The sequence below is a fragment of the Equus asinus genome, chromosome 3, assembly GCF_041296235.1.
Source record: "Equus asinus isolate D_3611 breed Donkey chromosome 3, EquAss-T2T_v2, whole genome shotgun sequence".
NCBI classification, from domain to species: Eukaryota; Metazoa; Chordata; class Mammalia; order Perissodactyla; family Equidae; genus Equus; species Equus asinus.
The window spans coordinates 44701391-44725585 of record NC_091792.1 but is presented as its reverse complement, the minus strand read 5'-3'; the positions used below and the strand labels follow the sequence as shown (position 1 = coordinate 44725585).

The window sequence follows — 24195 nt, the reverse complement described above, 5'->3', positions numbered from 1 at the left end:
ATCAAAGGGCTGTTTAAAAAAAAATCCATTTCTGCAATCATGAAATCTTGTTCAATTTGAATCTATAAAGAGTCTAGTGTTATGTATCACACGCTGCCTACACTGCATTTGGTATCTTTTGTCTACTTCATCACTTAACACGTCCACACAGCAGATAGTATTGATACTTTAAATATGGGTGATGTTATGAAATTTGCCCAAGGACACATACATAGTGAGCAGTGGAACTGTAATTTGTACCCAATTCTGTCTGACACTAAAGCCTCCTCATGTTTCTTCTCTTAACCCATACCACTACCACCTCTCAAATATAACTTGGCGTAATTATGGGTTAGTGACAAAAATGTGCAAATTTTAGTATGGTGATTTCTGATTTACCACTATGCCAACATTTTTAAGTAATTTCTTCTTTCAATTCTACAATTTAACATTGAAAATATTTTTACTCAGGGGAAGAATTGACGTATCATTCTGAACACTGCTACAAGCGTTGTTTTTTTTTAAATGCAAGCCAATGTTACCAGATTTTCTTGTTTTTCCAAAAATAATCATATGGATGCAAATGTGGCTGAACATATTAGTGCGTTTTCTTCCAAACTATCCTTGCAAAAGTCATAAATCATTGCAAAGGTCACCAGATACTGGGTGGTGCTGACACATTTTGATAATTTTTTTAACAAAATATTTAAAAATATTTATCTAAGACAAGACAAAGCAGACTACGTCCATGTAAAAGTCAAGAGCACAGGAAAACCCAGCACCCCTCTGTGATCTTCAATTTAGCAACTTTGCCAAAGCTCCCCTCGCAGTCTGCACAGTAATGTGAATGAATCCCAAGGGACACCATTTTGGTAGCATTTAAGCATTGTACTATTTTTCATGCTGATGGAAGATGCATTATGTATGCTTTATTTTTAGGATGCTGTTTTATTGCCACAGAGCTGTCATACTGAATTAAGGTAGTCTAGTTCCAGGAATTCTGTGTGTCAAGGCTGCTTAGAAGACAAACTACAGGCACGCCACCAACTTCCATTTAAACTCATTGTAGATCCCACATTGCTCACGTTTTCCAACTGGTATTGCCTCGTCCATTATGAAGTAGGAGAAAGACATTGTGTATTTTCCACTCTTTCCGAGTCCACGCGAGCAGCCCTGTGAGTTGCTGGGTGATGGCGTGGTTGCCAGAGCAAGGGGCTGGCAGCTGCACATCTCGCGTGGCTTCAGGCTTTCTGGCAGGGACAGGGTCTTTTGTAGAGAGTTAGGAGAATGACCCAGATGACCCCACAACTTGGAAACACACTGACTTCAAAATCCTAGAAATCTTGGACATAGGTGCAAACTGTCTTCTAAGATATTTATTTAGGAGGGTAAGAATCTTGTTTTAGTTTTAAAAATCTAGATTGAAAGCACATTGTGTTCTTTATCAGAAAAGCCCTAAGGGTATTTCTTTAGCAATCAAATTGAGCTGGTCAGTTTAAGACTTTCACTCATCAGTGAACAAAAGTTTACTGAGCATCTGCTTCAAGCAGCACCCTGCTCTAGGGTCCTCTTGGTTGCTCTCTACATGCCTTCATAGACAAAGTGGGGGAATGGGGGAATGTTCTTTACTGTGCCTCTGAAACTTGTCCCCTGATGTCCTACATGACTGGGACAGAGGGGACACCGAATAGTTGCCGCGTTTCTCACAGCGTAAAACATGCATGTGCCTCAGTTCCATTCAGTCTATTCCCGTCTATGCTATCACACTGATCTTTTCTTCTTTTAAGAAATATTTATTGAGCACCTGCTCTGTGCCTGCCACTCTTCTAGTCATTGGGGACTACGTCAATGAACAACACGGTCAAGAATCCCTGCCCCACGGAGCTGACACTAGTGGGCTGTGTGAGAGTTAGTGGGCTGGGGGGAATCTTCTTATTGCCACTGATTTCAGGATTCGCTCAGCACCAGCCTGAGCCCAAGGTCATGACCTTTCCCTTAGAACTGAATCTGTTGCTGTGTCTGGGTTGGTCTACAGATAACACTTCTCCTGGTGCAGAAGGACTAGACGGCCCCCTCTAACCTCAGTTAATGGGCAAATATTGAAGTTTCAGTCGAATTCAGTTGTCATCGATTGCATTCACTTTGTGTGTGCATGGCACTGCTCTAAGCATAGGGAGGAAGCCGTACGGCCTTTAAGTCAAATAGCTTTGTAGTTAAGAGTGTGGACTGGCATATTAGTTTGCTAGGGCTGCCATCACAAAATACCAGACTGGGTGGCTTAAACATCAGGAATTTATTTTCTTACAGTTCTGGAGGCTAGAAGTCCAACATCAAGGTGTCAGCAGGTTTGGTTTTTCCTGAGGCCTCTGTCCTTGACTTGCAGGTGGCTGCCTTGTTGTTGTGCCCTTACGTGGCCCTTCCTCTGGGTGTGTACATCCCTAGTGTCCCTCTGTGTCTCTAATCTCCTCTTCTTATAAGGACACCCGGTATATTGGGTTAGGGCCCACCATAATGGCCTTATTTTATCTTAATTACTTCTTTAAAGGCCCAGCTCCAAATACCATCACAATCTGAGGTACTGAGGGTTAGAGCTTTAACATATGAATTTTGAGAGAACACAATTCACTTCATACCAACTGGCAATCTAGACTCCCTGAGTTTGAATCCTGGTTCTACCACTTAATAGCTGTGTAACCTGGGATAATTAACTAAATTGCTTTGTACCTTATTTCTTCATTAGTATAATAAGGAGGATGATAAAAATAATGTGGATGATAACAGTACTTATTTCATAGAGTTATGGTGAGAATTGATATGTATAAAATATGTCTAGCAGTGCCTAACACATAGTAACACTCAGTAATTGTTACCTATTGTTGTCATTCAGTTTCTAAGCTGATTCAGCTCTTTGTGATGTGTTTCCTTAGATTTTCTTAGTTTATCTAGATTGATGTTTACTTGAACTAAGTAAACAGGCTCCGAAAATTGCTATTTAAAGAAAGTGAGTGGAGTTGATAGTGGATAATACCCATCTCTCTCATTTGTGGAGTGCTAGGCACTTTACATTCATTATCTCACTAAATTTCACAATAGCCCCATACATCAGACATTCTTGGACAGATTTTCTGTGGGAAAAATAACAATAACATATGTCAGAGAATAACATATGTCCTCCAAAGGCCCAGAGGTCGTGTGTCATGGGGTTGGGCTGTAGACATGGATCAAGAGGACTCCATAGCCTTGTTCTTCATCCCTGCGGTGAACTGTCTCCATTATCTCTTCGCAGCATGTGTTAGCTCCAATGATTGTGATCTGGGGCTTTCCCAGTTAATCACACTTTCAGATGGTAACCCACTTTCCCCACTGCCTTTCTGTCTGATTCTCAAATGTATCCACGATCCCTTAACTGTTCCCCTTCTCATCACAGTGATTTGGGGTTGGAGGAGAGAGGCAGTGGTGTTCCCACCATCCCTATTTTCATCATTTTATTCTAGTGTCTCATGGAATTATAGAGACATGGGAGTGATTACTGAGTACAAGCTGTGTAGAATGAGGGCCTGGTAACCTCTGTACATCCTCACCTCTATTTCTCAAGTTTCTCTCTAATCTGTCTTGGTTCATTTAGAGTGGGGACGGTGAAATCACAGCCTACTAGGAGGTCACACCAACCAAACTTTTAGTTAGGGCCCATTGACTGTTCCTTAGAACCTAAGGGCTATAGATGAAAACTGGGGGATTTGGAAAAACTCATTCATTCATTCATTACAATTTTGGAATGTTTGCTTTGGTCCAGAAATGATATAAGGGGCTGGAAATCCAAAGATGATTAAGAAATAGTCCCTGCTCTCACAGAGCGCTCAGCTTGTAGGGCAGGCGACAGCTGAGCAAGCCTGCCATACGAGAAGGGTATGGTAAAGACCTCAATGGGAATGGTTTTTGGAGCCCCTGCAGGCACAGAGAAGGAGACTTTAGCCCAGAATGTGTGTGTAGGGCGGTAGGCGGGGGGACTGTAAAAACTTTTAGAAGAGATAATGTCAGAACTGGTTCTTAAAAGTCACTGTGGGTGGAGTGAGAGATGGGCTGGGTGTAGAAAGGGGAGAGAGAGAGATGTGTGCAAAACTTGTGAGCGCAGAGTGTGCTTAGCAAACTGCAAATAGTTCTGAAAAAAAGGAGATTAGGGTTTGTGGGGGCTGTTGTGGGGTATGGTTGAAGTGAGATAAAGCTGTGGTGAGTGGAGCTTGGTTAGTTTTATGTCATGTAAGGACATGGACTTTATCTTGCAGATAATGGGGAATCTTTGAAGGGTTTGAAGAGGGGGAGTTATGTAATGGGCTCTGCATTGCAGGAGGGTCGTTCTGGTTAGGAATTCGTGGTTCCTTTATCTACATTAATAAACACGAAATTGTCCGGGACCGGGTCATCCTGATGTGACCAAGACTTGGTTTGCAAAACGTGATTGTTTGTGGAGCCTGGCACAGTGACCACATCATCACCACCCTCTAAAGCCCGCTTTGATTCCTGTTTTTTAAACAGAATATTGGGACAGGAAGCGTCTGGGAGTTTCCATTTATGTAGCGGAAGTCCAGGGCAGACCTAGAAAGCAGAAGTTCCTGTCCATTAGTCAAAGGTTCGGAACAAAGAAGGACACTTTGTTTTTAAAATAGAACTGATGATTTCGATTGTTTAAGTGGCGTGTGATGGAGGAAGTCACAAGACATTCTCCTTTCCTGCTTCCTCAGCGTGATGCTCAGCTAACTCTTGAGGAAATATGGAAATTATTTTAACTCAGTCCAATGTAGAGAAAACAAGCTGTGAAGTAAAAAACAGATAAGTAAATACATTTTTTTTTTGTTTGAAGAAATGTATTTAAATCACCCAGGAATCTATTTCTAAGACAAGTCCCTATAGCTAGGACTTTGCTGGCTGTATAGAATTGATACAGAAAAGATCTTTGAATTCTGCCTTTCTACCACCTCCCCCCTTCTTAAATCATAAAAACCAAACATAGGTTTGGTTGTTTTTCATATTTGACAGTGCTGTGTTTCCAGTATCTCGGTGCATTCTCATACATCCCTGCCAGACAGATTTGGAAGTACTCTTCTCGCACCTGGGGGAACTCAGTGCCTCAGTCAGGGCAGCTAGAGATGTGGCTCAGGTCCTCTGGAGACCAGTGATGGGATCAAGAAGAGAATCAACACCTGTGAATCCTTTTTCTACCCCACCCCATATTCTCAGCTCCTTTCCAGCAAAGGTTCTTTTTCTTAACTGTGGCCTTTCACCACATAGCTATTTTGGGGCACAGTATTTCTTCATTTCTTGGCTTCATGCTGAGAACCCAGTCTTTATTTTAGTCCTTCATTTGTTCCCTTCAAAACATTTGTTCAACTGGCAAACATTTTATTTGATCATCATTATGTGTACACACTTGTCTGTTTCTGTGAAACTCCAAGCTCTCTAAGGCCTGGGTCTTGCCTGGGACTGGGATCTTGCAAGGCCTCCTTTTTCGGTATGCCTCTTTCTCAATTCTTTCTATCCAAAACATGGGAACCAAATAGGCCCAGATGTTGAGGGACAGTTGTAAATACTTGTTTTTTGAATAAGTGAATTAACTATATTTAAAACCCTGAGCAGAAGATAGATTTTATCTCATCCTTCAAATTTCCTCCTCTTTCAAGGCTGCACAGAATCTTGCATTCCCATTCTGCCCTCTCTCACAGTTACTAACTTGCTTGCAATCACCATCTCTAAACCAAGAGCTCTTACCTGCTTTTCACTTCAGTCTAAGACTTTTAATTGCTAACACCCTACTGTGATAGACACTCTCGAAAAATAGAGCAGATAGTACTTAGGGGATCATTAACAACCAGACACCTGCTACACTATCACTGGCGTTGCATCAGCATCAACCATTGCTTTTAGTGTTAGAGATCCGCATCATTAAGGTTTTTCTTTACTGCATTGGACATTTGTGATGGAATCTGATAGAATTTGTTTCCTATAACTAAGACGAGCCTCGAGTTTTGACTGGCCTTTGTTTTCTTTAATGGGTTTGTAGAGTTTTGTTTTTTTGTTTCTTGTTTTTTGGTGAGGAAGATTGGCCCTGAGCTAACACCTGTTGCCAATCTTCCTCTTTTTGCTTGAGGAAGAGTGGCCCTGACCTAACATCTGTGCACATCTTCCTCTGTTTTATACGTGGGTTGCTGCCACAGCATGGCTTGATGAGTGGTGTGTAGGTCTGCACGCAGGAACCAAACCCACGAACCCTAGGCCACTGAAATGGAGCATGCCGAACTTAACCACTATGGCCACCGGGCTGGCCCTGTAGAGTTATTTTTAGTGAAGGGCTCTGAGCTGAACTGTCGCTTTCCTTTTTGTCTTTTTTTTTTTATTGAGTTAATGATAGGTTACAATCTTGTGAAATTTCAGTTGTACATTAATGTTTGTCATTCGTCTTGTAGGTGCGCCACTTCACCCTTTGTGCCCACCCCCCATCCCACCTTTCCCCTCGTAGACACTAATCTGTTCTCTTTGTCCACATTTTTAAATTCCTCATATGAGTGGAGTCATACAGAGATTATCCTTCTCTAACTGACTTATTTCACTTAACGTAATTCCCTCAAGGTCCATCCATGTTATTGCAAATGGAATGATTTTGTTCTGTTTTGCAGCTGAGTAGTATTCCATTGTATATATGTACCACATCTTCTTTATCCAATCATCTGTTGATGGGCACTTAGGTTGCTTCCATGTCTTGGCTATTGTAAATAATGCTGCAATGAACATTGGGGTGCATAGGACTTTTGGAATTGTGACTTCAAGCTCTTTGGATAGATACCCAGTAGTGGAATGGCTGGATCGTATGGTAGTTCTATTGTTAATTTTTTGAGGAATCTCCATACTGTTTTCCATAGTGGCTGCACCAGTTTGCATTCCCACCAGCAGTGTATGAGGGTTCCTTTTTCTCCACAACCTCTCCAACATTTGTTACTATTAGTTTTAGATATTTTTGTCATTCTAATGGGTGTAAGGTGATATGTTAGTGTAGTTTTGATTTGCATTTCCCTGATGATCAGCGAAGATGAGCATCTTTTCATGTGCCTATTGGCCATTTGTATATCTTCTTTGCAGAAATGTCTGTTCATGTCTCCAGCCCATTTTTTGATTGGGTTGTTTGATTTTTGTTGTTGAGTTGTGAGAGTTCTTTATATATTATGGATATTAAGCCTTTGTCAGATATATGACTTGCAAATATTTTTTCCCAGTTAGTGGGTTGTTTTTTTGTTTCAATCCTGTTTTCATTTGCCTTGAAGAAGCTCTTTAGGCTGATGAAGTCCCATTTGTTTATTCTTTCTATTGTTTCCCTTCTCTGAGAAGACATGGTATCCGAAAAGATCCTTTTAATACTGATGTCAAAGAGTGTACTGCCTACGTTTTCTTCTAGAAGTCTTATGGTTTCAGGTCTCACCTTTAGGTCTTTGATCCATTTTGGGTTTATTTTGGTGAATGGTGAAAAAGAATGGTCAATTTTCATTCTTTTACATATGGCTTTCCAGTTTTCCCAGCACCATTTGTTGAAAAGACTTTCTTTTCTCCATTGTATGCCCTCAGCTCCTTTGTTGAAGATAAGCTGTCCATAGATGTGTGGTTTTATTTCTGGGCTTTCAATTCTGTTCCATTGATCTGTGCACCTGTTTTTGTACCAGTACCATGCTGTTTTGATTACTGTACCTTTGTAGTATGTTCTGAGGTCAGGGATTGTGATGCCTCTCATTTTGTTCTTTTTTCTCAGGGTTGCTTTAGCAATTTGGGGTCTTTTGTTGCCCCATATGAATTTTAGGATTCTTTGTTCTAATTCTGTAAAGAATGTCATTGGGATTCTGATTGGGATAGCGTCGAATCTGTAGATTGCTTTAGGTAGAATGGACATCTTAACTATGTTTATTCTTCCAGTCCATGTACATGGAATGTCTTTCCATCTCCTTATGTCGTCATACAATTCTCTCAGAAAGGCCTTGTAATTTTCATTATATAGGTCCTTCACTTCCTTAGTTAAATTTACCCCGAGGTATTTTGTTCTTTTTGTTGCGATTGTGAATGGTATTGTGTTCTTGATTTCTTTTTCTGTTAGTTTGTTATTAGAATATAGAAATGCTACTGATTTATGCAAATTGATTTTATACCCTGAAACTTTGCTGTAGTTGTTGATTACTTCTAAGAGTTTTCCAATGGATTCTTTGGGGTTTTCTATATATAAGATCATGTCGTCTGCATACAGCGAGAGTTTCACTTCTTCCCTCCCTATTTGGATTCCTTTTATTCCTTTTACTTGCCTGATTGCTCTGGTCAGGACCTCCAGTACTATGTTAAATAAGAGTGGTGATAGAGGGCATCCTTGTCTCTTTCCTGTTTTCAGGGGGATGGCACTTAGTTTTTGCCCATTGAGTATGATGTTGGCTGTGGGTTTCCTTTTTGTTTTGTTCACAAGAAATCTTGGAACTTGGCCCATGTGATAGGACTTTTGATTTCAGAGCTCAGGATGTTTTTACTTATTTTTGCTCAGTGACAAATGCAGACAGACACTCACAACTTCACCCAAAATGCTTAGCATTCACCTATAGTTCAACAAAACCAGTCAGCCAGCATTCAAAGTGAAAGGCATTTAATAAATTCAGGCAAAGGAGATTGTGCATAGCATTCATTCTTAGTGAATTTTCATGTTCATCTTCTCCAAAGAGTATCTTCTTGGTGCTTCTGAATAAAGAATGACTTGGGAGAACATCAAAATATAGGCGAAATATTCAGATTTTGGAAAAAAAAAGTTTTACTGGCAAATGTCCTTTTTAAAGACAGCTGTATAACATTTAATTCACACGAACACCCACGTATCTTTTAAAACCTGCTTTCTCACTACTCTGACAGTTAGAATTTTATCTCTTCACTGTTAAGATTTCTCTCGAGAGTACAGTACTGCATCATTTTGACAACCCTGAATGCAAAGAGATGAATGCCTCTCATCTCTGAAACACTTCAGGGTAAGTTGCTTTAACCAGTTTCCTGTTTTCAGAGCTATTTTTCTGTCATCCTTTCGGATCTATCAAAGTTCATTTAATTCTTTTAACAGCCATATTTTCTAAAAAGTGGAATTCTCCTCACAGAAGTGCTCATAACTCTGAGATCTGGAGCCATACTGACTACTATTATTATCTCAGGAGCCATATGGGCTGATACACAGCAAGAAGACCTGTGCGTCAAAAGGACCCACAGCCACTCTCGGCTCAGCCTGACAATTGCTGCTCACCCTGCTTTCTAGAAATCCCCCTCTCCTGCAGTGCACTGAGACCCAGCAGGGTAGGACAAAACGTCTTTAGGTGACAGTCAGCATTCAAAATATTTTGCTGAGGGAGCATGGATGGATGTGGAGAAAAACACAGAATATTAATTGAAAGCCAATTATTCCTATCAACTGAAAGCTTCCTTTGACAGTTTGAGAATAACTTTTTAAATAATAGTATAGAAAATGTATCCTGCAAAATGTGACGATCTAAGGTAGAGAAATGGTAAATGAAATACAGTATACTCATAGACAAGATCAGGGGTTGATAACTACAGTTTATGGGCCAAAGATGGCCCACTGCCTGTTTCTGTGTGGTCTGTGAACTGCAAAAGGTTTTTCCAATTTTAAATCGTTGAGAAAAGTCAAAAGAATAATCATATTACTATGACACGTAAAAATTATATGAAGTGCAAATTTCGGTGTCCCTAATAAAGTTTTAATGAAACACAGTCATGGCCATTTGTTGACTTATTGTCTTTAACTGCTTTCATGCTACAACAGAGTTGAGCACTTGCTGGTTGAATAGTTGTGGTGGAGGCCACATGGCTCTCCAAGCCTAAAATATTTACTATCTGCCGTTCACAAAGACCACCAGGCTAAATGATTATATCACAGTTAAGGCAACGCTATTTACAAATAATAAGAGAAATGTTTATGATATAATATTTTGTGAAATAATTATGATAAACTGTACATACAAGATGATCCCAAGTAGCTTATTTATTTTTGTGTGATTTTTGCTTCTTTCCTCTGGTGGAAATGTAACTTACATGAAAGCAAAAATACCAAAAAGCGTTAATTAATTAATTTAGTTTCAGGTCTAAAATAGTGCTTGGCATATGGTAGATGTTTAATAAACAAATAAAGGCCTGTTGAAGACTGATGAATTATTTGATTGTATAATGTATATATGTAATAGTAGTCAGAGCAAAGCCTTTGTGGAATGTGCATGTATGTCAGGCACCAGGTTGAGAACTCTAAGGGCATGATCCTATTTAATCCCAACAAAGTCCACTTGGAAGATGCATTATCACACCCATTTTGCAGAAGACAAAAACAAGGAGAGGTTGCATAACTTGTCTAATGTTATAAAGCTAAGAAGTAATGTGACCACAATTCAAAAGGTCTGTTGGATTCCAGAGTCTGAGCTCTAACCATAAGCTGTACTCCTTGAATTTCTTAAAAACAATTTACATTTTCAGGTGAGAAAGGAAGGGATGGGAAAATACCAGAGGTAAATATACAAAGAACAGAACCAATTACTGGGAGATGAGATTATGGGTGATTTTTGTTTTCTTAGCTCTACATCTTAATGTTTTTCCACATTTCCTAAAATGAGTAGATTTACTTTTAATTACTTTTAAAATAAGAAACAAATGTTTCTCAAGGAAAGGAATAACAGCCAGAAGGTTGTTAGCTGTTGAATTGTTTATGTAGATCATTTCCTTGTTTCTCTGAGGGCCTTTTGTGAATTGCTGAGGAAACTGCTGGCCTGTCTGTCTCCGGGATTGATTTGTGTTGTTGAAGTTCGGTGTTAGGTTTCAACTCCCTTTGAATACTTTCTAGCCCTGAGAATGCACACTGCTCTCTGTGTATAACTTTGGTCCAAATACACTGACAGACAGAGCTTGTTGGTGTTTATCTTTAGAAGTCTGAACTACATGTCTTCGAAAGCTGTGAAGCTGTGTTGTGTCTCCTACTCGCATTTGGTTACACTGGTCTATGCATGTCTCCCACTGCTTGATGGACTTTGACCTGGAATTTATTATTATTATTATTTTAATTGGCATAGTATTTGGAAGACATACATTTAAAATTATATTTATCTTATAGCTAAGAAGACAATTGGATCCAAGCAGCCTCAAGTCATTTAGTAACGTAAAAGGAAATAAAAAGGAGGGAGATAATATTAAAAATGAAGTTCTTTAGTTATAGTTCAGGTTTCTTTCTCTTTTTTCTCTCAATTGTACGTCAATGACTGTGGCATATTTTCCACAATCTAAAGGACTTTCCACATGCCCTGGCCTAAATTGCAAGGCGAAAAGTAGAAAGATTTTTCTTTTGGACAAAACTGGAATGCAGGTGATTAGATTGATTAAGTGAATACTATTAAAATTATTGAGATCACTGTAACCAAATTCAAGAGTGGTTAGAGAAGGTGATGGTTTCCTGCACTAAGGACCAGAGATAAGACTCTGCAAGAAGGCAAACACGCAAGGTGGTAAAATAAAAGTCTTTAACAAAAAGGAATTCAGTTATAGATTGAAAACCTCTCAGGTTATTTAAAAGGGCTTTAAAAAATTCCTGTGATGTGTCTAGACATTCCAGTCATAATTTCAGAGGCTTCTATTGTCCAGGCCTGTTAAGAATGAGGTAAGTGGGCTTTTTCAGATCTTTGTGATATAGTTGTTTTTTTTTTCAAGAGCATCATTCTGGTTTTTGAGTTATAAGCAAAGCTGCTCAGCATCATCTCTCAGTGACATTGGCAGAAATGAGAGCTTGGAAATGATATCATTGGTTTTAAGCTTAAAGTGTCATTTAATGTACCACATCATGATCTTCCCTGTTTAAGATGATTTCACTCGGGCTCATCATTTTTTATACAGTTTAGCAATGAAATTTCTAAACTATCAAGAGTGAGACGAAAGCAATTAGAGTGACAGATTTTTGAAAAATCACCTATGCACATGCAATTGAAGAAATGACATTTGCTTAAATACACTTTTTGAAGTTATATGTGAGTAAATGATCCGATGCCAAGAGCACCATTGTTTCTATCAGAAAAGAAAAAAAACCTCTTGCTTCTTTTTTCTTTCTTTGGAGATTATAGTGAGTGGTGTGAACCATACAATTTCACTTTTAAATTTGCGACTTCTAAAAATTCTTTTCCTTCCTACATCATAAAGTGGCCTCAGAAAATCAGACAGTTGTTATTACAAATAGAGAGCAGCTCTACTCAGACATTGAATAGACAATTATAAATGTCTGGATTCTTTCCTTTTTTGTGGTAGCTGCTTTTAGATGTGGGATAAAACCACATTAACCAGAAGGACGTGGTTATTGGCCTATTCCTGCCACATCTATAAAGTGTCTTGTTTAAAATAATTTTTCTTTCATCGTCTAACAATGACTTTCCGTTTTATGAGACTTCTATCAGGAAGCATCATTGAGGTATAAAAACATTAAAACTTCAAAAGACAAAGGGACCGTAAAATATCATCTAATCAAACTCTCACATTTGACAGGTGAGAGAATGAAGCTGTGGAAGAGTAAATGACTGATCAAGGGCGCACACTCAGTCAATAGCAGGCTAAAAGCATGTTTGTTTTTCGGATTTCGTAGATGGCCGCCCATGTCCTGTCATTCTCTGGGACTCGTCTTTATCTCCAACAAGTAATGAGACCCACTCTTCTATTAAGCTCACCTGGGGAACTTATCAGCAGTTACTGAAACAGAAGTGCTGGCAGAATGGCCGAGTACCCAAACCCGAATGGGGTTGTACTGAAATACATCACCATGAGTGGTCCAAGATGGCACTCTTTGATTTTTTGTTACAGGTAAGTTTACCAAATCAAGTAAGTGATTATCTAAGACTGACAATGAATTATATAAGTCTGACCCTAAGGAATTTTCTGTACCTTGAGTTTTTGTGAAGCCAGAGTTTAAGTTCTATAATGCTGTATTTGGCAAATATGGTACCACATTACAAAATTTTATATCCTTTTGGGAAATATTCAGAAATATCCCTCAGCCTTTTTATCAATTTCAGAAGAAGCGATTCTTCGGTGCTTTAATCCCACTCATCATAGATACAATTTATTGAGATAACCCATCAACAACTCTTCAAGGTGGATAGTCTTACCCCATTTGGGAGGTGAGTAAATTGAAGTTTGGTGGGGTTAAGGATCTCACCCAAATTCTTACAACTACTAAAAGCTGGAACTAGGATTCCCTGGGATCTATTGATGGTTAGAGTTTGTCTTCCTTCTGATCATTCCACACTGTGTTTCAATGGTCACTTGGCCGTATAGCTTACAGACACCATTCCCCTTGTTTTATTTCCAGTATTTTTTTGGAAATATTTCCTTAAGATTAGATATTTGGGAATAATAAATGTAGACCATCTACATAATTGAGTGACTTGACATTTTATAGGTTTCTTGTAACTCTTAGCTCCTTTTGATAAAGATCTCATGACTCTCTTCAGCCTCTCATTCTGATTACTGCCTTCCCCTTCCTCCATTTTAGAAAAACTGGTCTTCTGTTGTTGTTGTATTGTTAATTAGTATTTTGTGGAAATTTGGGACTATCTTAGGACATTCGCAAAACATTCTCCTCTTGCTAATTCTTTTTTTGTATGTGACATTTCAAGAAGGAACTAGAGAGGAACAAAAATGTAGAAAGAAAACTAGTTTAGTCTAGAGTCACAGTCTAGGAATTAGGAACTTTTAAGAAGGACAGAATGATTTATGATGTCAGTGCTGCAGAGCCACCAGTGAGAACTGAGCTGGAGAGCAGGCCATTTGGTTTGGCAAGAAGGCAGTAAAGAGTCACCAAATACTATTGAAGAGTCCAGCTATGAGGCTCAGGCTTCTTTTAAGCGTTGCATATGTATTATCTCATTATTCCATTAATTAACATACTAACTCTGTGACATAAGCACCTTCTCCTCATTTTACAGGTAGGGAAACTGAGGCATAAAGAGGCTATTATCAAGAACTGTGAAAGTTCTGAGATCTTACTCTTCTTTCAAGGTAGCAAGTTAGCCAGCCACATGTTCATAGATACTAGCAGAATGAAAGACTCCTGGGTCAGAGACAAGTGACTTCATTACTCACGGTACAGCAGGTAGCATGAGCTTCATATTCCTTAGCTTTTCAAGTTCCATTTCAATTCATTTCAATTTCTATTTCAATATACAAAGTGGCCCTGGAGAATGCTACATATAGTGGGTTTGTGTCACTGCCGAGGAACTCCAAGCTTGGGAAATCCCCAATCTGATAAGAGACTGCTAGCAAACCTGCCCAACGTTTGCCCCAGAAGAAGACATTATCTTTATTATCTTGGTCAGGAAACAAAGCTGCCTTCCACCCTAGAGGGAGACACTGTTTGTATCTTCCAAGGCTCTTTGTTATACTAAGGTCCTTGAAGAGATAGCACAGAACAAAACCTGATATAAGATGTGCAGAAATGCCTTGGAGAATTGTCTCTACCTAACTTGTTTGGTGTTATACAGCTAATAAGTTCCAAAATAGAGATTTCAGCATGTTTGGCTAACTCTGGATTCCATATTTTTAATCATTATTGAATAACAACTACCAAGTTATCCTTAGGTTAATGAAAGAAGTTGGTGTCATAAAATGTATTAGCAATAAAGTAGAGAATGGATAAAGATTTCTAGGGTTAAGTAGTAAAGGTACTCACTATGAGGCCAGATGTTTGGGGAGTGGTCAGCATGGATGTTGAAGTTCCTGAGGATGATGACTAGTGAGAAGATGGGGAGCAACCATGAACCTGGTAGTGAAGTCTATGAGAAAGATATGACCTTGAGTTTTTTAGCCGATGAACATAAGAGCTAACCTATAACTGAGAGGGCAAACCCTTTCAGAAATTGTCTCTAGTGATATTTGTTTTAATTATGGAATCTTCAACTAAATCTCAACCTACCCTCTGTCTTTATCATTCCCCTTTGTATTGAGGGGAGCTACAACTATCATTCAATCAGTGAAGATGTATTTATGCAATATCTGTGCATTATACTATAGAAAAAAAACATGGGGGTAGCAAAGTAGTATAAGGTAGTTGTCTCCACTGCCCACCCCAAGTTTGTTTTTTTTAAAATTATATTTATGTATTTATTTTAAAGAAGATTAGCCCTGAACTAACATCTGTGCCCATCCTCCTCAATTTTCTATGTGGAACACCTGCCACAGAATGGCTTGGTAAGTGATGTGTAGGTCCGTGCCTGGGATCCGAACTGGTGAACCCTGGGCCACCAAAGCAGAGACCATGAACTTAACTGCTATGCCACTGGGCCAGCCCAAGTTTGGTTTTTTTAAAAATTTATTTAGTTAGGAAAATATAGCGCATGAAACAAAAAGATAGATCCATGTAAGAATGGCTGGCTGAAATAATTTAAGTTCTTACTGTTATGAGGTCAAAAGAGGGAGAGCACTTTGCCATCAAGTAGATAGTGAAGGAGGAAGAGTTTGAGTAGGATTGTAGGCTGTAAATGATAGAGCGGATAGGGAAAAGCGTGAGGAAGAATACGGGGCTGTCAATCTTCATATGATATTTAGGGCATCCTAAATATACCATTTGTCTGAAGCACAGTTATTTAGGGGGGTAGTGATACTTCGTGCTATTGTTGAGAGGTACAATAGAACACGGAGGAAGAGAGCTGTTTTCACAAGATGTGTGTTCACTTTGTAACTTCTCTCTGTTCGTTACCCTGGCTGAGCAAGAGCAAATTCCAGCTGAGCCACCCTCTCCTTCTAAGTGCAACAGCAGCTTTTATCATCATTGCATCCATTGTCTGTGGTCTTGAGGACCAATCTGGGCACATGAAATCACTATTATAAATTTTCAACAAAGATAATATTTCAAATCGTTAAACTAAAACTGTAACAGTCATGTAACACTTGCTATCTGCCTGGCACTGTTCTAAGCACTTGATACTAAGCACTAAGATAAGTTATTTAATCCTCATGTCAACCATATGAAGGAGATATTCTTATTTCCATTTAGAGATGAGGAGATCAAGGCAACGAGAAATTAAGTAACTTGACCAGGATCACATAGCTGGAATGCAATAGAACTGGAGTCAAACTCAGGAGTTCTGGCTTAAGAGACTTCTGAGCAATGCTTCCTCCTATTCATTTTATGAGAGAATGGCACCATCATCATCCAATTTTCTAAGTCAAAAATTTGCGAATCATCTAGGTGCTTTGTGATACTTACCCTCCCATCCATACAGTGACAAAATCCTTGTTATCTCCCCGACCCATCTTCTTTAAGGTATAGCTTGTGCTCCTATCTTAGTTCAGGCTTTGTCATTTATTACCTGGATGACTCCCTCCAATCCACTCAAACTGTATGAGCCAAGATCACCTTTGGCTTGAGATATTGTGCATCAGTCTGCTGCTTACCTCTGCAGGAACTGATTCTAGGGGAGGTCGGTTCTATTTGTGGTCTACTCTCTTGCTCCTTCTGCCTGGGGAAGGGTTGAGGGGTTTCTCGTTCTTGATAATCCATGAGGGTGAGATCTCCGCAAGACTTTACTGGAACCTGTCCAAGTTATGACTCCAAGATTAGAGTTCCTCATTTTGGCTCTGGCTAAAGCACTGAATGTAAAAGTCAGAAATTAATCTGATTGTTAAGAGTCAATCTGGTTAGTATTTACCAAAGTATATCAATTGTATATACGAGGTTGGTGTTTTGAGAATGGAGTACCCTTTTCAGTCATCCAACACTTATTTACCTTCCATAGTGTAGTAGACAAAAGGCTAATTTCCCGTAGATGTTGCAGCATTTTACAATTTCAAGGTATGAAAGTGCCTATTTCCCTCTCTCTTGCCAACTTTTGGAAGTGGAAAACTAATTAATGTTTTTGCTGATTTTATGGAGAGTAACGGGGTTTTGTTTATATTTCCAGTTCTTTCATTATGAGTGAGCTTAAGGATATCATATTTTCAATTATTGATTATTTGTGTTTTATTTTCGGTGAATTGCCTGTTCAAATCATTGCCCCTTTTTATTGCATTTTGTATCCTTTTCCTTATTCTTATGTCAAAAACATTTTGTATATCATGAAAATTAACCTTTATCAATCCTATATGTCTCAAATATTTTTTCTTACTTTGTTGTTATTCTTTTGATTTTGCTCTTAGTAGATTTTACTATAGAGAAATTTTGTGGTTTTTTATAAGATCATATCTTTTTTGTGTGTATGTGAGGAAGATTGTTGTGGAGCAAACATCTGTTGCCAATCTTCCTCTTTTTGCTTGAGGAAGATTGTAACTGAGCTAACATCTGTGCCAATCTTCCTCTATTTTGTGTGGGATGCTGCCATAGCGTGGCTTGAGGAACAGTGTTAGGTCTGTGCCCAGCACCTGAACCTGCAAACCCCGGGCCACTGAAGCAGAGCCTGCAAACTTAACCACTATGCCTCCTGGCCAGACCCCTTTTTATAAGATCATATCTTTTTTTTAAAGATTGGCACCTGAGCTAACATCTGTTACCAATCCTTTTCTTCTTCTTCTTCTCCCCAAAGTCCCCCCAGTACATAGTTGTATATTCCAGTAGTAGGTCCTTCTAGTTGTGGCGTGTGGGATGCTGCCTCAGCATGGCCTGATGAGTGGTGCCATCTCCAAGCCCGGAATCCGAACCAGCGAAACCCTGGGCTGCTGAAATGGAGTGCACAAACTTAACCACTCAGCCCTGGGGCCGGCCCCTATAAGATCAGATATCAATGGATCTTTTTACTTGCTATATTTAACATCATACAATGTTTATAGAGAGATGTTTATTGAAAATGTTTATTGGACAAATAAATGAACAAACAGGCTATTTTTCATGAGTACCATATTAAATAATCTTTTATACAATAATCCTTTTCATCATTTATACTGAAATTTTTATTTTAAAGTCGAATATATGCCTTATTTGCAATGGTGTTTGGGAATGTCTTGGAATGTATTGGATGGATTTTGTGCACAATCTTAGAAAAGTTGTGCCTGAAGCGAGCTAAAATCACTTGCTCTATGATGCTACAGCAAGGGCAAGAGAATACAGAACCCAGTTGTTAATTTTCTGTACACAGCATTCTTTTTGTTCCACCCAATTAACAAATCTACATTCACAAAGACCATGCCATTTTACTGGGTCTGTAAAATGTGACAGAGGCACAAGTAACCTTTTATTCTTGAAGCGTGGGAGTATGAACTGCGTAGATAAAATTCACCTCCATTAGGATGACAAAGAGTAGTATTCTGGAGAGCATTTGAGTTTCCCAGATTTAGTCCAGTTTCTTTCAAAAGATTATATAAAATAGGAGGAGAAGATTTAGGATGTAGAAAACTTGCTTCTTGATCTCAGAGGTAGTCTGTGTGATGGTTAGGAGCTGAGATTCTGGAGCCAGCCTGCTAAATTTGAATCCCAACTGCCAATACTAATTTTTTGACATTGCAAAGTTCTTAACCTCCCTCTGCCTCAGTTTCCTCATCTGTAAAGTAGCAATAATAACATTGTTTATATAGAGGGCTCTTGAGAGGATTCAATACTTTTATACACTTAAAGGATTTAGAATAAAGCCTAGTATGTACTTAGTATTACATATTAATTAAGAAATTAATCATCCAGAAATAATAGTTGAGATAAGTATTAATATAAGAAGTAAAATATTTTATCATTTTTATTCATTAAACTGTAAGTCTTTCCCAAGTCATTTCATCTTTTCTACTCTTATGTGCTTTCATGTTTATATGATAGATCTTAGCCTATTGAGTTTTAATTGTTTTTGACTAGTCTGTCTTTTTTAATAAGCTTTGAATTTCTCAAGGGCGAGTCCCTGTCTTCTTTAACTTTGTAACCTTTCAATTAGCAGCAGAGTGTCTGAAAATGTCACAATTACTGAGGGTATTGTTTTTTGATCAAAGAAAACTACCCAGTTATATTAAAATATGATATCCAAAGTGTCAAATTAAAAATGTTAAAAGTGAAAGAAATAAAATATGCTTGCAATAAACAAAGTTTTGTTAAAGGAAGACAATTAGAAGTTTAAAGGAAATGAAAAATCAACTGAATAGAAAATATTTAATATTTTTACTATTTAATGGAGTTTTCTCTGCACTTATATTTTCTAAGAATAACTTTTTGTTTGATGAGAAATTAAGGAGGACATGATGGAGACCAACAGAGAGATGTCTTGGGAGATATTTGCTTCCATCATGAACAAGATAAGTTACACATATTTTTTCCACTTGCATTTTATAGACTTTTTTTGAGATCTTCTCTATTCCAGACATTTAGAAGGTTTAGTGCTGGTGATAAAAAGATGGATGAGACCATCTCTCTGCCCTCAAGAGTTACACAATCTAGAGCCAGCCCTGATGGTCTGGTGGTTAGGGTTTGGCACTCTCACTGCTTCGGTGGCCTGGGTTTGTTTTCTAGTATTGGAACCATACCACTCGTTTATCAGTTGCTGTACTGTGGTGGTGGCTCACATAGAAGAACTAGAAGGACTTGCAACTAAGATATACGACTATGCGCTGGGGCTTTGGGGAAAAACGAAAAAAGAAGTAAGATTGGGAACGGATGTTAGCTGAGGGAATATCTTTCCCTGCCAAAAAAACAAGAGTTACACAATCTTGTAGAAGAGACAGATAATCATATCAGAATACTTCAGGTGTCATAATTGAGTTAAGTTAAAATCCTATAGAAACAAATAAGATGCTATTAGTGCTGGTGGAATTGGAGGTAAGAATGTGGCCAGAGAATGTGACGTTTAGTCTAGAAACTGAGGAACCTGCAGAAATCAGGTGAGTACAAGAGCCAGGAAGAGAGCTTCAGAGAGAGGAATTCTATCCAAGGGCTGAAAGTGTGAAGAAGTTCAGAGTGGGAAAAATGATGCTTATGGACACTTCCTGTTCCACTGAGGTAGTTTTCTCCCAGATGGCTGTGAGTAATGAACTTAATGTTCATAAATTCAACAAGCAGCAACAATCTGAATTGGTAAGCCTTGTCTCCTGGAGTAGTCTCTCTTCAGTTAACTTTCCTAACTCTTACCTGGCTTCTAATGATCTAGTTCTTGAATATAGTGAATTTGATTAACAAATGTTAATCTTTGGCCTATTATCTCCTATTTTTCAATCTGTGCATCATTTTTTCCACTTAATGATGTGATATTAGTAAAAGTAAAAATTCCAACCAACTATCATCTAAATAAGAGGAAATACTACTTTTCACTAAAAGAATATTTGTTTCTGGAGGAATATTCTATCTGCTAGGCAAAGAAAGATTCTAACTGTGCCTCCATGATAGATTATAGGGGCCTTCCAAGCCTCCCCTCCTTTATTCCTGCTACTCAGTGATCAAGGGTCTCGCCTCCAACTTTTAGAGGTCACTGAGGAAAAACACAGGCAGGTGCTCTCACAGCAAGAGGCATAGCAATCCAGAGGACCGGATACTGGGATTTCAAATAGTTTGGGTCAGTTTTATTGTTTTGAAGGATTAGCATACTGCCAATCAAAATAGCCTCCAGCCATGTATTTATTGGTAAGTCCAAGAAAGCAAATGGCTTAGTTTCTTGTTCATTTGCTAGCAAACAACGAGTGATGATGTCAGATACTGTCTTGGCTTCAAGTAGCAAAGAAAGTCTAGGATTAGCTTTGAAAGTATTGGTTGGCATGCTGAATTATCTGGGATCTAGGGAGCAAAGATCGCCAAGAATCAGAGGGTTTAGAGAACAATATATTCCTACCTTTTATTGTTTGTTGAAAAATCTTCACAATTTCTTTTTATGGTGAGAATCATAGTGGTTCACTTGATTACAGAGAGTCACTTACTAAGGTAAAGGACACGGGGAGTGTCATGTGACATGCTAGGCATTAAAAATAACAAACTCCTAACTTCACAGTTATGACCATACTAAGCACTGAAATGTATTGTAGTTACTACGGAATTTTAATTGTATAAAACTAAGTTTGCCCTTTGTTATAAATGAAGTTCAGAAGTCTGACTGACAGTTTCAATTCTACATATGTTCATACTTTGTCACTAGGGGAAATTATTTTCGTCATTAATGATGCCACAATATGGGGCTTACCTTAAGGCCTCAGAAGATTTTCCAAATTATCTTGTGACACTACCGTGTTCTTCTTCTGAGTACTGCTTGCAACACATGACAAACTGACCAGAAAACTGGGTATTTATTGGGCACCTACAATGTCTTTATTGCTTTGTGTGTTTAGATGTGTCTTTACACATCTAACAAAAAGACAGGGGAACTGATGTAAAAGAAACATACGGATTGACTTCTGATATGAAAGAACACAGAGATTTTTGCAGAGAAAATGATATAAATGAAATGGATAAACCATGCCATGAAAGTATTTTTATTAAAGAAGGATTTGGGCTATCTTGATATTTCCAAGAAGACTTGGCTTCTATTTTTTATTCAATTATTTTATTATAAAACTTTAATATGGCTCTTTGTTTTTGTCATCACGATTGATGAGAGAGAACAAAGGACATCAGATTTATGCATAGGTAGCTAAATAATAATTTACTTTAAATAGCTAGCAAGTTGTCATTTCAGCCTTTCAGACTTGATGTCTAGAAGTAAATTTGTCGCATCACCCCCTGACAATTTGCCCTCTTGACTTACCTATTTCTGTTCATGACATTACTATTTTTAAAATCAGCCAGGTTTGAAATTTTCGAATCTTCCTTTGCTTAGTGCCTCATATTTGACTAGCACTAAACTCAGTAGCACTGACAATTCTCCACAATCACTCCAGGCATGTTTTCCTTTTCATTCCTATTAACGCTACACTAATCAGACTCTTATCAATATCCATCAAGATGTCATGTGACACTCCGAACTGGTTTTCTTGTCTTTAGTCTTCTCCAACTGCAGTTTATTGTGCAAATCATTGCTGAATGTATCTTTCCTGCTTCCCTTTTAATTGTGTTACTTCTTGCAGAAAAACTCTGAAGACTTCTATTTGATTGGAAAATGAATTTTAAATGACATAGTATATTAGAAAATTTATTGTGGAAAAGTTTAAACAGAACAGAAGTAGATAAAATATTATAATGAACCCTCATCCAAATATAATAATTAATCAACTCATGACCAGTCTTGTTTCATCTCTATTCCTATTTACTTCCTACGCCCATATTAATTTGAAGCAAATCTCAGACATCATATTCTTTCATCTATAAATATTTCAGTATGTATCACTAAAAGATAGAATACACAAGCACATAATCATTATCCCACCCAAAAGAAAAATTTGTAATAATTCCAGTCAAATATCCAGTCGTTGGTCAAATTTTTAATTGTCTCACAAATGTCTGCCTATTTATCATGTATCTATCTGTCTGTCTGCCTGTCATTTTTGCATAGATGGGGGAAACTGCAGGGACTACCTCCTGTTGTATTTGTTAACTACAGAGCTCTCAGTCTACAGAATTCAGGAAGCTAGTTGAGATTTTATCCTCAGATTTTTTTCCCCAAGGTCTTCATTCTTTTCATTGAGACATTAAAAAAAAATGCCGAAGAACAGAGACTAACGTAACAAATATCTTGTTGTCACCTTCTAGAATTATCTTGTCAATATTTCTTTTGCGTATTTGCTTTCAGTATTTACTTTAGAGATGTAAATACATTAAAAAGAAGTTAAAGTGGGGCCAGCCGGATGGAGCAGCGGTTAAGTTTGCACGTTCTGCTTCAGCAGCCCGGGGTCCACTGGTTCAGATCGTGGGCTTGGACCTATGCACCACTTATTAAGCCTTGCTCTGGCAGGCATCCCACATATAAAACAGAGGAAGATGGGCACGGATGTTAGCTCAGGGCCAATCTTCCTCAGCAAAAAGCGGAGGATTGGCAGCAGATGTTAGGTCAGTGCTAATCTTCCTCAAAAGAAAAAAAAAGTTAAAGTCCCTGTTGACCATCTCCTCATGTCCCTTACCTGCACTTTCTCCCAGAGGTGGTCACTCTGATGAGATTAGTATGCATCTTTTTAGCCAACTTAAAAATAATTTTACATGCATAATAAGTGAATATCTGTGTTTTTTTTTTAAACTTACATACTATAAATGCAATTGACCACATGCATTTTTCTGCAACTTGCTACTCCTGTTTTTAACAATTACTCCTACTTTTAACAATTAGAAAGAGGCAGGGTCTAACCAGGCTGTGGTTTTATGATGCCAGAAATAGGGGTGTACTGGGAGGTGGATATTAGGGTGGGTCTGTTCCTGAGAACATCGGTCTGCAAGGCAGCAGCCAAGAAATTTTCCCTAGATTGGAACCAGAGTCTTAATGTGACAAATACCACAGAACATTTATTTATTGCTTTTGGCCACTTTAACATCATATGAAAGGCTGTGCTTGGCATCGTAGGTGTTTTATTTAAATAGTTTGCTTTATAACCATTCATTCTAGTTTTCCTGTTAGCATAGCTTAGTACTTTTTATTTTACTTTATAAACAAAACCAGGAATTATGAGCATACAGGATAGTGTGGGATTTAACTAAATTCAACAAACTTGAACTGAGGAATTTCTATCTTCTGTCTAGACAATTCCTATCCAATCTGCGGGCCTCAGTCATCATTTGAGATTTTTGTCATTTGGCTCTTGAATCGGACGCAATGTCATTTCCATGCCTGGGAATTATTGTCCTCTTGTTTCTCAGTGCAGTTCTTTCCTAGCTGTCCTCTTGGTTGAGCCACACAAGGAATTCCACTTTGACTATTCATGACTAGCTCCTTTAGAATCAGCCGTTCCAAAAACAGTCTGGTCTAGGAAGTCTGTAAAATCTCTCCCTGCAGAAATTGACCTGCTGGATTGTACCTTCCCACTGAGAAGTTAAGCCTTCTCCAAAGCTCGGGGAGATTAGGACACAGACAGTAGAATTCTATTGGCCTATTCTTCAAAAGACAAATAGTTTCACTTTTTATGGCCCTGAAATGGAATGTACTTCTGCTGCTAAAGGTTCTCTACAAGAATATGACAGGATGGAGAAAGTATATACAAAAGTACTGACCTTTGAGTCTCTCTTTTGGGCTTTGACATCATTTCTCTAGTGGAGAAGTGACTTTTAGAGACCACATTCTCTCACTTCACAGAATTTAAGCTATTTGATTTTTCACAGAG

General features: G+C 38.3%; 1 protein-coding gene across 3 annotated transcripts in view; it reads left to right on the top strand.

Annotated features, from left to right (window-relative positions):
• Positions 1-24195, top strand: part of GASK1B (golgi associated kinase 1B) — a 50650-nt gene that overhangs the window by 9046 nt on the left and 17409 nt on the right. For all 3 annotated transcript variants that reach the window (XM_070504966.1, XM_070504968.1, XM_070504967.1), the window contains exon 3: positions 12656-12870. In XM_070504966.1, the coding sequence (XP_070361067.1) occupies positions 12656-12870 (215 nt within the window). The remainder of the gene's footprint in view (positions 1-12655; positions 12871-24195) is intronic.